At 40.2% G+C, this 13244-nt stretch overlaps 1 protein-coding gene across 4 annotated transcripts; it reads left to right on the top strand.

The window, feature by feature from the left end:
• The first annotated feature begins 5506 nt into the window (after window positions 1-5506).
• On the top strand, window positions 5507-13066 carry LOC115140046 (AT-rich interactive domain-containing protein 5A-like). 4 transcript variants are annotated; one of them, XM_065026636.1, is made up of 8 exons: window positions 5526-5609; window positions 6866-6914; window positions 7078-7160; window positions 9963-10118; window positions 10344-10396; window positions 10970-11067; window positions 11164-11323; window positions 11449-13066. In XM_065026636.1, exons 4-8 carry the CDS (start codon window positions 9965-9967, stop codon window positions 12706-12708), a joined length of 1725 nt encoding a protein of 574 aa, XP_064882708.1. In that variant the 5' UTR covers window positions 5526-5609; window positions 6866-6914; window positions 7078-7160; window positions 9963-9964; the 3' UTR covers window positions 12709-13066. The 4 variants fall into 4 exon arrangements, with proteins under 4 accessions (XP_064882710.1, XP_064882708.1, XP_064882709.1 ...); XM_065026638.1 differs by lacking the exon at window positions 6866-6914 and having other exon boundaries at window positions 5507-5609; window positions 7078-7175; window positions 9965-10118; XM_065026637.1 differs by lacking the exon at window positions 5526-5609 and having other exon boundaries at window positions 6575-6914.
• The last annotated feature ends 178 nt before the right edge of the window (window positions 13067-13244 follow it).

The following is a 13244-nucleotide window of genomic DNA, read 5'->3' as shown; positions in this document are numbered from 1 at the left end:
TGCTTTAAGTGTAGAATTTCATCTTTAATTGAAGTTTTGTCTTTAATTGAGTTTTATCAAAATGATTGTATGAACCGTGTAGGAATTACAACCATTTTTATACATAGCCTGCCAATTGTAGGGGCTCAAAAGTAATTGGACAAACTAACAATCATAAATTAGATTGTGAGTTTTAATATTTGGTTGGTTCAGTCAAGGACTGCCTGAAGTCTAGAACCCATAGACTTGGAACCCAAGGATTGTTTTAAGGTGGAGATATGGTTCTTCTGTTGCAGTCATGCGCAGTATTCTTGGTTGGTCATCAATCGACAGGATAATTGAAAAAAACATGCTTATTTTATTTCATAATATACATCTTATAAAACGGCCTCCTGGAGGATATTCTTGATCTGGACAACTGTTGTTAAGGGGTTTTTATTCACCAGGGAAAGAATTCTTCTGTCATCCACCACTGTTTTTTTCTGTGGTCTTCAGGACCTTTTGGTGTTCCTGAGCTCACCAGTGTGCTCTTTCTTTTTAAGAATGTACCAAATAGTTGATTTGGCCACACCTAATGTTTTTGCTATCTCTGATGGGTTTGTTTAGTTTTTCAGCCTAATGATGGCTTGCATCACTGGCAGTGACAGCTCTTTGGACTTCATATTGAGGGTTAACAGCAACAGATTCCAAATGCCACACCTGATATCAACTCTAGACCTTTTATCTGCTTACTTTTAAATGAACTAATTAGGGAATAACACACACCTGGCCATGGAACAGCTAAGCAGCCAAATGTCCATTTACTTTTGGTCCCATATAAAGGGGGGACACATAAAAAGTGTTGTAATTGCTACGCTGTTCACCCGATTTGGATGTAAATACCCTCAAATTAAAGCTCAAAGTCTGCACTTTCAGCTCATATTCATTCAACTCCAATATGCTTTGGTATATGATGTTGTAGACAGCTAAAATAATAATAACTTGGTCAATGTCCAAATATTTATAGACCTGACAGTAAGTATTTAGACTCTCTGCTATAAGACTCGAGAAAGAGCTCAAGTGCATCCTATTTCCATGGATTATCCTTGAGATGTTTCTACAACTTAATTGCAGTCCACCTGTGGTAAATTAAATTGATTGGTCATGATTTGGAAAGGCACACACCTGTCTATATAAGGTCCCTCAGTTGACAGTGCATCTCAGAGCAAAAACAAAACCATGAGGTCGAAGGAGATCCGAGACAGGATTGTGTCAGGGCACAGATCTGGGGAAGGGTAACAAAAAATGTCTGCAGCATTGAAGGTCCCCAAGAACACAATGGCCGCCATCATTCTTAAATGGAAGAAGTTTAGAACCACCAAGACTCTTCCTAGAGCTGGCTGCCTGGCCAAACAGCAATCGGGGGAGAAGGGCCTTGGTCAGGGAGGTGACCAAGAACCACTCTGACAGAGCTCCAGTTCCTCTTTGGAGATGGGAGAACCTTCCAGAAGGACAACCATCTCTGCAGCACTTCATCAATCAGGCCTTTATGGTAGAGTGGCCAGATGGAAGCCACTCCTCAGTAAAAGGCACATGACAGCCCGCTTGGAGTTTGCCAAAAGGCACCTAAAGGACTCTCAGCCCATGAGAAACAAAAGTCTCTGGTCTGATGTAACCAAGATGAAACTGTTTGGCCTGAATGCCAAGCGTCACGTCTGGAGGAAACCTTGCACCATCCCTACGGTGAAGCATGGTGGTGACAGCATCATACTGTGGGGAGACTAGTCAGGATCGTGGGAAAGATGAACAGAGCAAAGTACAGAGAGATCCTTGATGAAAACCTGCTCCAGAGCACTCATGACCTCAGACTGCGGCGAAGGTTCACCTTCCAACAGGACAATGACCCTTAGCACACAGCCAAGACAACGCAAGGAGTGGCTTTAGGATAAGTCACTGAATGTCCTTGAGTGGCCCAGCCAGAGCCTGGAATTGAACCATTGAAACTCCCCAAATACAGGTGTGCCAAGCTTGTAGTGTCATGCCCAAGAAGACTCGAGGCTGTTATCGCTGCCAAATGTGCTTCAACAAAGTACTGACTAAAGGGTCTGAATTCTTATGTAAATGTGATATTTCAATTTATTTTATTTTTTATACCTTTGCAAAAAAATCTAAAAACCAGTTTTTTCTTTGTCATTATGGGGTATTATGTGTAGATGGATGAGGGAAAAAACGATTTAATCAATTTTAGAATTAGGCTGTGACGTAACAAAATGTGGAAAAAGTCAAGGGGTATGAATACTTTCCCAATGCATTGTATCTATTTGAGTTGTATCTATTTGAATGCTATCATGTATGTACAGTTGAAGTCGGAAGTTTACATGCACCTTAGCCAAATACATTTAAACTCATTTTTTCACAATTCCTGACATTTAATCCTAGTAAAAATTCCCTGTCTTCGATCAGTTAGGATCACCACTATATTTTAAGAATGTGAAATGTCAGAATAATAGTAGAGAGAATGATTTATTTCAGCTTTTAGTTCTTTCATCACATTCCCAGTGGGTCAGAAGTTTACATACACTCAATTAGTATATGGTAGCATTGCCTTTAAATTGTTTAACTTAGGTCAAACTTTTCGGGAAGCCTTCCACAAGCTTTCTGCAATAAGTTGGGTGAATTTTGGCCCATTCCTCCTGACAGAGCTGGTGTGACTGAGTCAGGTTTGTAGGCCTCCTTGCTCGCACACGCTTTTTCAGTTCTGCCCACAACTTTTCTATAGGATTGCGGTCAGGGCTTTGTGATGGCCACTCCAATACCTTGACTTTGTTGTCCTTAAGCCATTTTTCCACAACTTTGGAAGTCATTGTCCCTTTGGAAGACCCATTTGCGACCAAACTTTAACTTCCTGACTGATGTCTTGAGATGTTGCTTCAATTTATCCACATCATTTTTTCCCTCATGATGTCATATATTTTCTGAAGTGCACCAGTCCCTCCTGCAGCAAAGCACCCCCACAACATGATGCTGCCACCCCCGTGCTTCACGGTTGGGATGGTGTTCTTTCGGCTGGCAAGCCTCCCCCTTTTTCCTCCAAACAAAACCATGGTCATTATGGCCAAACAGTTCTATTTTTGTTTCATCAGACCAGAGGACTTTTCTCCAAAAAGTACGATCTTGTCCCCATGTGCAGTTGCAAACCGTAGTCTGGCTTTTTTACGGTGGTTTTGGAGCAGTGGCTTCTTCCTTGCTGAGCTGCCTTTCAGGTTATGTCGATATAGGACTCGTTTTACTGTGGATATAGATACTTTTGTACCTGTTTCCTCCTTCACAAGAGCCTTTGCTGTTGTTCTAGGATTGATTTGTACTTTTCGCACCAAAGCACATTAATTTCTAGGAGACAGAATGTGTCTCTTTCCTGAGCGGTATGACGGCTGCGTGGTCCCATGGTGTTAATACTTGTATACTATTGTTTGTACAGATGAATGTGGTACCTTCAGGCGTTTGGAAATGGCTCCCAAGGATGATCCAGACATGTGGAGGTTTACATTTATTTTCTGAGGTCTTGATTTATTTTGATTTTCCCATGATGTGAAGCAAAGAGGCAATGAGTTTGAAGGTAGGCCTTGAAATACCTCCACAGGTACACCTCCAATTGACTCAAATTATGTAACTTAACTTATCAGAAGCTTCTAAAGCCATGACATCATTTTCTGGAATTTTCCAAGCTGTTTAAAGGCACAGTCAACTTAGTGTATGTAAACTTCTGACCCACTGGAATTGTGATACAGTGAATTATAAATGAAGTAATCTGTCTGTAAACGATTGTTAGAAAAATTACTTGTGTCATGCACAAAGTAGATGTCCTAACCGACTTGCCAAAACTATAGTTTGTTAACAAGAAATTTGTGGATTGGTTGAAAGACGAGTTTTAATGAATCCAACCTAAGTGTATGCAAACTTCAACTGTATATACACTCTGTACAAAACATTAGGAACACCTTCTTAATATTGAGTTGCACCCATTTTGCCATCAGAACAACCTCAATTTGTTGGGGCATGACTCTACAAGGTGTCGAAAGGATTCCACAGGGATGCTGGCCCAGCAGCTTGCAGTTCTTGAAACACTCATGCCAGTGTGCCTGTCACCTACTACCATACCCTGTTCAAAGGCACTTTCTGAATGGCACACATACAAAAACCATGTGTCAATGGTCAAGGCTTAAAATCCTTCTTTAACCTGTCTGCTCCTCTTAATCTACACTGATTTGAAGTAGATTTAACCAGTGACATCAGTAAAGGATCAAAGCCTTCACCTGGATTCACCTGGTCAGTCTATGTCATGTGTTCCTAAGGATTTGTACACAATGTATTTTGTGTATAAAAAATGTCCATGTTTTCATCAGCTTAATAAAAGTAAATTGTGAGTCAAATTAAATATTTAATCAACTGACATCAATATCACAATTGCACGAACCAGTAACAATCGTAATAAAGTTATTACATATTACTTAACTATTTGATGTGACAAAAGCTAAGTTCTGTGAGAGCGCTCAGCACCTGCCCAAGTCATTAGTATATAAAATGGAAGAATTAATGTAGCGGGTTGAATCAAGGTAATTATTTTTCAACGGCAGTGAAACATGTGTTTTGTCTCAAAAAACTCCCTGTGAGATCCGGCCAGCCAACTGATAGGTTTGTTATTTTGACATTTAAAGGTTGAACATATATTCAAATGTCATACTCTATCTGCAACAAGTGGAAGACTACGGCCTATGCATTTCACTGAGATTTGAAACGTCTCTAGAGCAAAGCTGGATAAATAGTATCCTGCACCAATATTGACAGCTGTATTTGATTTGCTAGGTTTTTATTGAATACCTCCTAAGTTTATAGATACATTATGATTCAGCAAACCATTCCCATGGGTGAAATGCACATTTCAGTGTGGTAGAGACAGTTTAGTTGAAAAGATCAAAATATCAGATTTTGTTTAGGCTTATATGTATGCCTAATCTTAGCTCATTTCAATGACTATCTAGACAAAATGTTTTTATTGCTATTAGGTCAACATGTGGATTGAAATGAAATGATACTAGATTACTTTAGAATTTTTTTGGGCGTTGACTGATCAGATCAAATGATGACATAAAGAGCTGTTGTGTTGAAACGCCGTGCGATGTTTATTAACAGTGAGAATCGCAGAATGGTGAACTTACTAAATGACTGAGAGTTTGACTGTGTGATATTAGATTGCTTCATGTTGTAAATATTTTCTGTCTGGATTTTTAATGATTTGACTACAATGATCAAATATATAATCTGTTTTTGTTTTTTCATCTGTGTAGACTAGTCTAGTAAAACACATAAAATATTGCCTCAGGTAATCAATCTGAGAAAGGCTACATGAGAGTAAACAATTATTAAAACTGTGCTTCAATGTGCCTTGAGCCTGTTATTAGGTGTTCAGAAAGCTTCTTTCAAAAACTCTAACTCCCAGACTCACTTGCTGTCCCGCGAGACATGACGAACCAATGATGATCCACTGAAGACGTCTTATTTCGAGGTGTGCTGAATTAGAGGCGCTTCTTGAATAAATTGTGCTGAAACAAAGTAAACGATCTTCGGGATTCAACGTAATTGTTTTGTAATGAGTAAGTTTTTTTTATTTTTTATGTTAAGTACCATCAGCTTTCATTGTTTTAGTTGGAGAAGAATCTAAATGGTTTGGCAAATACACGTAGTTATAATGATGATGTAGGCAGGAAATTGTGGCACTGTTTAATAACATTTGCAATCAGACAACAGCCTATTGTTTTTAGTAACGTCGATCACACATTCAAATTTTAATAATACGAAATAAAATGTGATGGGAGGTTGTGAAATTGTGCTTAAGGTAGGCTACATTGCTTGGGGCAGGTAGGATATTGTAAGAATGCAAGTTAACTGACAAGTTTTTTTTAATAGAGACATAAATTACATGCATGTACGTACGTTCATACATGACAAGGGAAGTTTATGCAAATGTTATAATTTGTATACTAAATTAACTTTTTCGTTTAACAAAAAGCACTAAGCAGAAACATTTGAAATGCCTTATTCAAGCAATATAGAAATATTAGTAGCATTCCTAATTACTGGTTTGGAGCTCATAACACTGGAATACAACCCAGATATGGTCAATTGCAATTTATCAAGACTTAAGCAGGTTACTTTAAACTGTAGATTAATTTGAATGAGATAGAAAAATACTTGTGATTCATTGGAAGTACCTCAATTACATTTTTTCTTTAAAAAAGTCCTTCATACATTGACCAAAGTACATATTTGAACAGATGAAATAGAGAAGTTCTATAGAAAGCATGATTCATGCTGTAAACCACAGCTCAGGAAATGGCTGATCTCGAAAGAGAAGCATATATTGGGTGAGGAAGAGATAAGAATGTGGTTGTTCACAGTTCATGGACAATGACAAATACGTTTGACAGTTGTCAGGATGGAACATGGACCGATTCACTTTCAACCTTTTTATGTCTTATACATTCGGATCAGTAATACTGTTTTTCTCTGGCAGCTAACAAAGACATGTTGTACCTAAAAATGATGGAGCGGTTTGGTGTATAATCATTTGTTTTCATTTATTCACCAACACATGCAAATGAAAAACTGAAAACCAAATAAAACTGTATGCCTTTTACATTACATTTCTCATTTTCATTCATGTTGTAATGCTTTCATATCAGGAAGGGTACCACATAACTGCGGTTAGACTCATAAGCAGGAAGTGGTTTTGTAACCATGTGGTTTTATATTAGAACTGAATTTTCTTTTGTCGGTACTGGAGTGTGTGTTAGTTTACAAAATATTCAGTAATAGATCACAAGTCCACTCTTTCTTGCTGCTGGCACAGGACTGAAAATGCAACCATAGGGGAACTACAGAATCAGCCTTTCACATAGGTAGGGTTTTATTGTGTCTTGTTCTGGATCACCTGGTCTGCCTGATGATGAATATGGGACATACACCATTCTTTGCTTACAGTTCACACATGGCCTGTATGGAGTGGAGGATGTGTGCTCTCGCCTAGTTGTGACTGTTTTTTCCCCCTGTGTTCTGTGGCAGTATTAGATCCTGAAGGGGAGCGAGACACCAGTAAGAGACCAGTCAGGGAGGAGGGCAGAGGTGTGGAGGGGACACTGAACCAGGTGAGAAGGGACACTGTCATTTATCACTCATAAGGACTCCGGGCAGCTTGAGACACTTTCAGTACGCTCACATCCTTCATTTCTTATTTGTGTTTCATTTCCCCACTGCTTTCAGTTCTCTATTTCTTCAAAAATCAAATAAGCATATCAAATATTAAGCTTGTGTAAGGGGTGAATTTTCTCTGAAAAATTGTATGTTTTCTTCTTCTTTACAGAAGTTGTAAAATAACAAAACCACAAGTCACCTGAAGTCACATGCATGTCTTCTCTGATATGTCTGAATCCATGTGTGGCCATACAATTTAAAAACACAAATATATCTAAAGGGAATGATTTCTACAATTAGAAAATGAAATGGAATGTGAAGTACAGAGGCTACCGAAAGTCGAGTGTTTGTTATTGATGAGTGTATTTTATGTTTATGGTTTGCGTATGTTCATTGTGGCATAAATTCACAATTTTGTTTTGTCATCATCATAGGAAATAATATTGCTAAGTGTCATGTTGCAATATCACAAGTCTGAACGTTTCAGCTTTTTCACAAATGAGTAATAGGAGGAAGGTGATTATTTTATGTGGGAGTTAAGTGGGTGGTGTATTATGGAGTGTGAAAGAATATACGTACACATTTCCCTGTAATCTATCTACACATACAGAAACTGCAGGAGTTCCACTCAGACACAGTTCTGGTAATTGAAGATTTGAAAATAAAAGTTAGAGCAGAGAAGCATCAAATTTCCAAGACACTGATCTGAGATGAAAGACTGTGGTTTCTGTGGTGACAAGTGGACTGTTGATAGCATCAACCTGGCACCAATCAACGTGAGTCTTGTTGATACATTGACATCAACATCTCCTACGCCCTTTTCCAAAATGTGAATGTGGGGGAAATGTAGAGGCTGTTTACTGACAGTCTTTCACAGCGATATTCATGCTTATTTTAGTGTGTGGTTTACTGTGATGTGTATTGTATGCTGGGCTTCATGGCTCGGACTGCAGTGGTTTCCTGTATGAAACCAATGTCACATGGAGCTGACTGACATCTCTCTGTTTTGTGGTCCAGCCATGAATAGAATGCATTTATTCAATATAGTACACAAATAAATTAACAACTGGCTTGCTTATCTTATAGTACTTACTGTAAACCTGTTCAATAGTCATGTGCAACTAATGCATTACGTTTTTAGAAAAATACTATTGAATATTTTCTGGAAATGTATTGCCCTATATGACTAATCCATATTCCAGTCATACATGCTTTGTCTTTGTTCTTATGAAATTTGCATTGTAACTCATTGACTAACAGATTAGATGTGAAGATGGCTGTGTATGTCATTAACAATTATTCTACAACTCTGTAAAGTACTTAACCATTTAAAATTATATATTTAGTTGAAAATGACCTAAAACGCAACGTAACTCATCTATCCATAGCAAGAGAAAGAGTTGCAGCTGGCCAGTCAAGGCAGGAAGAAGAAAGTGAGAGAGCATTGCATGGTGTTAGTGGAGAAGCTCATGGATGAACGATGGGCTGTTGTAGCTAGGAACTGTATCTATGGGACAGCTGTAAAGAGCTGTGAGTCAGTCAGTGCTATCCCAAATAGGGGCCTACATCTTCACTATGACTCACCACTGGGTCCCGCTTCTCGGAACCAGTAACCACAGATAGGAACCTGATTCAATATGAAACTCTGGTTGACTTTTGCCTACAGTGCAGCATACACCACCGAAACAAAATAGTCTCTGTATTTGGTGATTCAGACTGGGATATTGTATTTAACATGTGTTTTCATTTTCTACTCTCATTTGATGTAAATGCAATAAAAAATATCAAACTTCTACACTATCTGTCCATAACCCTGTGCAAATTGAACCTGTATGAATGAACCTGTATACAAAACCAATATTTTCCCTTTCAGAATTTGGACTGTTGCCAAAAATGATATTTTTACAAGTTTTTGGGAATTTCAGCTTCCTAAACTTTTGTTATGTTAGTAAGTGTTAGTTTGATCAGTTTAACGTGTCATATACACTTCTCATCCTGACGAGTGCAGTGAATTTGAGGACATTTATTGGTGAGCACTGGGGTTAATTTCTGCTTGCCTCTACTGTTTCATTTCTCATTTGGTATCCACCGCATGTTGTGACTTTTCTACTCGTTAGTGTTTGCTTACACAAAGCTTAAATAGAGTTCATAATAATCAATTCCTGAAATATGCCTCTGAAAACAACTCTATGCTACACCAGTAGCACTACTGATAATTGCAAACAAAATTTTCTTACTTCACTTTTTTTTGCATGGAACAGATTCTAATCATGTGAACTACTTCCTACGCTACTCAGTCTTTGTCATTTCTAAATTACATTCATCCCATTCACTTCTCATGTTAGTGGAAAATATATGTATAACAAAGGGCTTGTGAGTAAAGGCTTTGTGGGGGAAAGAGGCCTTTTATACTGTGTAAAAAAAAAACGATTCATACCTTCATATTTGTTATTACCAGGTCTAGACCATATGTCTGTTGGTTTCCCTTTTGTACAGGATGTATGGTTACTTATTGAAAAGGGTGGTAAAAGCCAACTCAAATTCTAGTTGTCCAATAAAGGACAAGTAGTCTGAGAACAGACTTTGTGGCAATCAACAACATAAAAATGATTTCCTATTTTAAGATTGGTTTATTTGCTCATTGCAGTTCTGTTTTGAATAATTACATGTAAAGTAATAGTATGCATTCCTGGAATTGGATTTGCATTTCTATAATTTCTCTCCCTCTTTTGTTGATCTGGTGGTCTCTACTGCAGAGATGGAGATTTCTGACTCGGCCAGTGACTGTGAGGAGAGGCCCAGTTCTAGCCCAATGGAGACAGAGGAGAGGTCCTTCATGGCAGGTTTGCACTGTTTCATGAAGGACCGTGGCACACCCATCGAGAGGATACCACACCTGGGATTTAAGCAGAGTGAGTCCATGTTCAAAGCATATAGCCATAGCTTTATTACCCAATCTCTATCTGCATACATTATTATATAGATTAATTTCCTCTGCTCAGAGCACCTCAATCTCGAGCGTAGTTTGAAGTAAATGCATGTGTTAAGACCATCTCATCATACTGTAGGTTCATAGCGAACATTATTAATTATATCATTGTGCAATGTCCCCATGGAGTTCAAATTTCTACTTGCAGTTAACCTGTGGAAAATCTACAAAGCTGTCGAGAAGCTTAGCGGTTACGACGCTGTGAGTACACCCATATATAGTACAGAATCATTCAATATCTTCACCAGACATAGGTTGTTGCTGTTGATCATACATACAGAGATGGCAGTGGCAGCTACTCTCCTTGTATATATTTGTTATGTTGTCAAAGAGACCACGCAGCTTAGCATCTTGTGTGGCACATTAGCTTTAGTTGACAGGATGTTAACATGATTGTTCCTACCACATTAAGAGCCGAGTCCACACTAGGCTGCCAACATGAACCTGGCCATGTAGCCTACCGTTCTACTGCTTTGTTCTCTTTGGCTGAATGAAGTTTCCACTCTGTGGCATGTGTACACGCCCAATGCGCTGAGAGAGGAAGGGTTTCTCTGAAATGCCACTTGAGTCAGATTTCACAGGAGCTTGGCCAATAGGACCTGGTTCTCTATTTTAGTAATGGGCCATTCATTTAAGCTCCCTCCATATATTCTTAATTAGTTCCAAAAGACAGATTAAGCATTGTCTTATACTGTACGTCAAATATAGGAATAGTGATTCTGGATGAGTGTCTTAAAGGTGCATGTTTGCTCACTATGGTGTATGATCCAACAGGTGACATCGCGGCGGCTGTGGAAGAATGTGTATGATGAGCTGGGCGGCAGCCCAGGCAGCACCAGCGCTGCTACCTGCACTCGCAGACACTATGAGAGGTGAGGACAGATACTGCTTTGCTCCCGCTAACCTGTCAGTCAAATTACTCCATCTCTACCTGTTTTCATGGTGTCATCTGTTTGTGTTAAATACAGGCTTGTTTTACCCTTTGAGAGACAGTTGAGGGGGGAGGAGGACAAACCTCTGCCTCCAAGTAAACCGCGCAAACAGTATAAGAGGAGTCCAGACGGCAAGGGGAGCAAGTCTGAGGGCAAGAGGAAGAGACCCCATCTGGAAAAGGAGACAGACTCTGAGGTACCTCACCTTTTACCTGTTAATGGCCATTGTCATAACAAAGTCACTTCCTGTTCTTTATTACTCCTGCCTATGTACCCCACCTGTATGAGTGGAAATGACCTCTACATGTTGTCTTGTTACAGGGCCAGGTACATTCTACTCCATTGTCTCCATGGACTACTCCATCTGAAAGCCTCCACCCAGACCATCCTCCACCAATCAGTGAGACTACCGTGTGTGACGACCTCTCTTCCTCAGCATGCACCCTATCCCGCCCAGCCCAGGGCCCTACCTCATGCCCCTGGAGAGGAAGTCAGCTCCAGTCTGCTGCTGCAGATATCATCTCTCCTCTGGAGAAGAAGAAGCGTATGGCCCAGGCCAGCCTGAGCGAGTCCCAGGACTCACAGAGCGCCAGTGACTGTAAGGGCAGGCCCTCTGTGATCCACTGCTCCCAGTCCCCAGGGCTGTTCCTTCCCAGCCGGACACGCACTACCTCTGAGGGCTCTCCTCTCCCTCCGTCCTCCTCCTCCTCCCGTAGCCCGTCCCCCTACTCCATCTCTTCTGAGGACTGTCCAGCACTAACTGAAGACAGGCCCCCAGTACCAAAACCAGAAGTACCCCTTCATTTTTCCAGCAACCCTTTATCTGCCCACAGTGGGGTCCACAAGCCTCAGACCTGCAGCCCTGATGTCAAGGAATATGTTGGCTTCCCTGGAGGACAAAGAGATTTCCCTCCGGTCAGCCCCCTACCAGTTGAAACTGTCTCTATCAAAGGTCGAAGTAAAAACTCTGTATGGAGCCCTGTCTGCAATGGGAGTAACAGACATCCAGCTCACCAAATACCCCCACCAACGTCTTGTACATATACTGTTAGGTCTTGCTTGGTTCCATCCACCTCCAGTTTCACCAAGGTTTATCCCAAGTCTATGGAGTCTTTGCGGCCTATACCCTTTCAGCCAGGTTACACATTCCATCAGAACCCAAATAGGCCCATGTTGCATGATGGCCGTCTGATCTATAAGAAGAAACTACAGATGGTCCCTCGACATTATCAGACGGAGAAGAAGCAGAAGTCCAGGACAATGTTGCCCAAGCCACTTCCAACTCAACAGCCTGTGTTCCACCCTAATGCCAGCATCCCAGTGTCCTACCTCATCCCAGCCTATGACAGGACAAGGGGAGACTCTGGGCAGAAGCCACCTGTACACCCTCTCTTTATACCTACCCACGTCAGACTGTCCCAGTCCCAGACCAGCCCTATGTACCGCCATGTCCCAACGGGACACACACATACTTCCTCTTATGAGCCTGCTCTCTACTCCTATCCCTTTCACATTCCTATGTGTAATCCCCATACTGGATACAGCATCACTGGTGTGCATTATCCTCACACCAGGCTTTGATAGCCCCACTCTCAGACTCAAGGCCTATTGACAATGTGACAAGTCAAACAGAGATAATGACAGTACCTGCTTCGTTCTAGACATTTTCAAAACTTGCCTCGAACACTGCTGCATTCTATGTGAGTGATCAACAGGGAAACATTGTTGTGATTGTTATGCTGAGATGTGCTCCCCTCCATGGCAACTGACAGAATTGCACTGATAAAAAGGACTATACTTTCTGTATTTGTAACAATAACTTTGAGGTTTACTGCAATGCACATGTGCTTTTACGGTATGATCCAATAATTTTACATTGATATAATATATGAAACAACACAGATTTATTTTTCTATTTCTGAATAAAATCTAAAACTATTCCTGTCTCATCCTAGTCTGCATTCTTTGGTAAGTAACCATGGTCTTTTTTTCTACAATATTTTAATGACATTGGAGCCAAATTAAACTTCAAATTAACATGCTCCATGATAAATGTTTGAGAAATGGGACATAGCACTTGATCCATGGAAAGTAAACTACTGTTCATTAAATTAAAT

This window comes from Oncorhynchus nerka, linkage group LG13 (assembly GCF_034236695.1).
Source record: "Oncorhynchus nerka isolate Pitt River linkage group LG13, Oner_Uvic_2.0, whole genome shotgun sequence".
Classification (NCBI taxonomy): Eukaryota; Metazoa; Chordata; class Actinopteri; order Salmoniformes; family Salmonidae; genus Oncorhynchus; species Oncorhynchus nerka.
This window is presented reverse-complemented; position numbering and strand designations above follow the sequence as displayed.

Coding starts and splice junctions, on each gene's coding strand:
- LOC115140046 (XM_065026638.1), top strand. Junction 10,119..10,343: donor ACACCTGGGATTTAAGCAGA/GTGAGTCCATGT, acceptor TTCTACTTGCAG/TTAACCTGTGGAAAATCTAC. Junction 11,068..11,163: donor ACTCGCAGACACTATGAGAG/GTGAGGACAGAT, acceptor TGTTAAATACAG/GCTTGTTTTACCCTTTGAGA.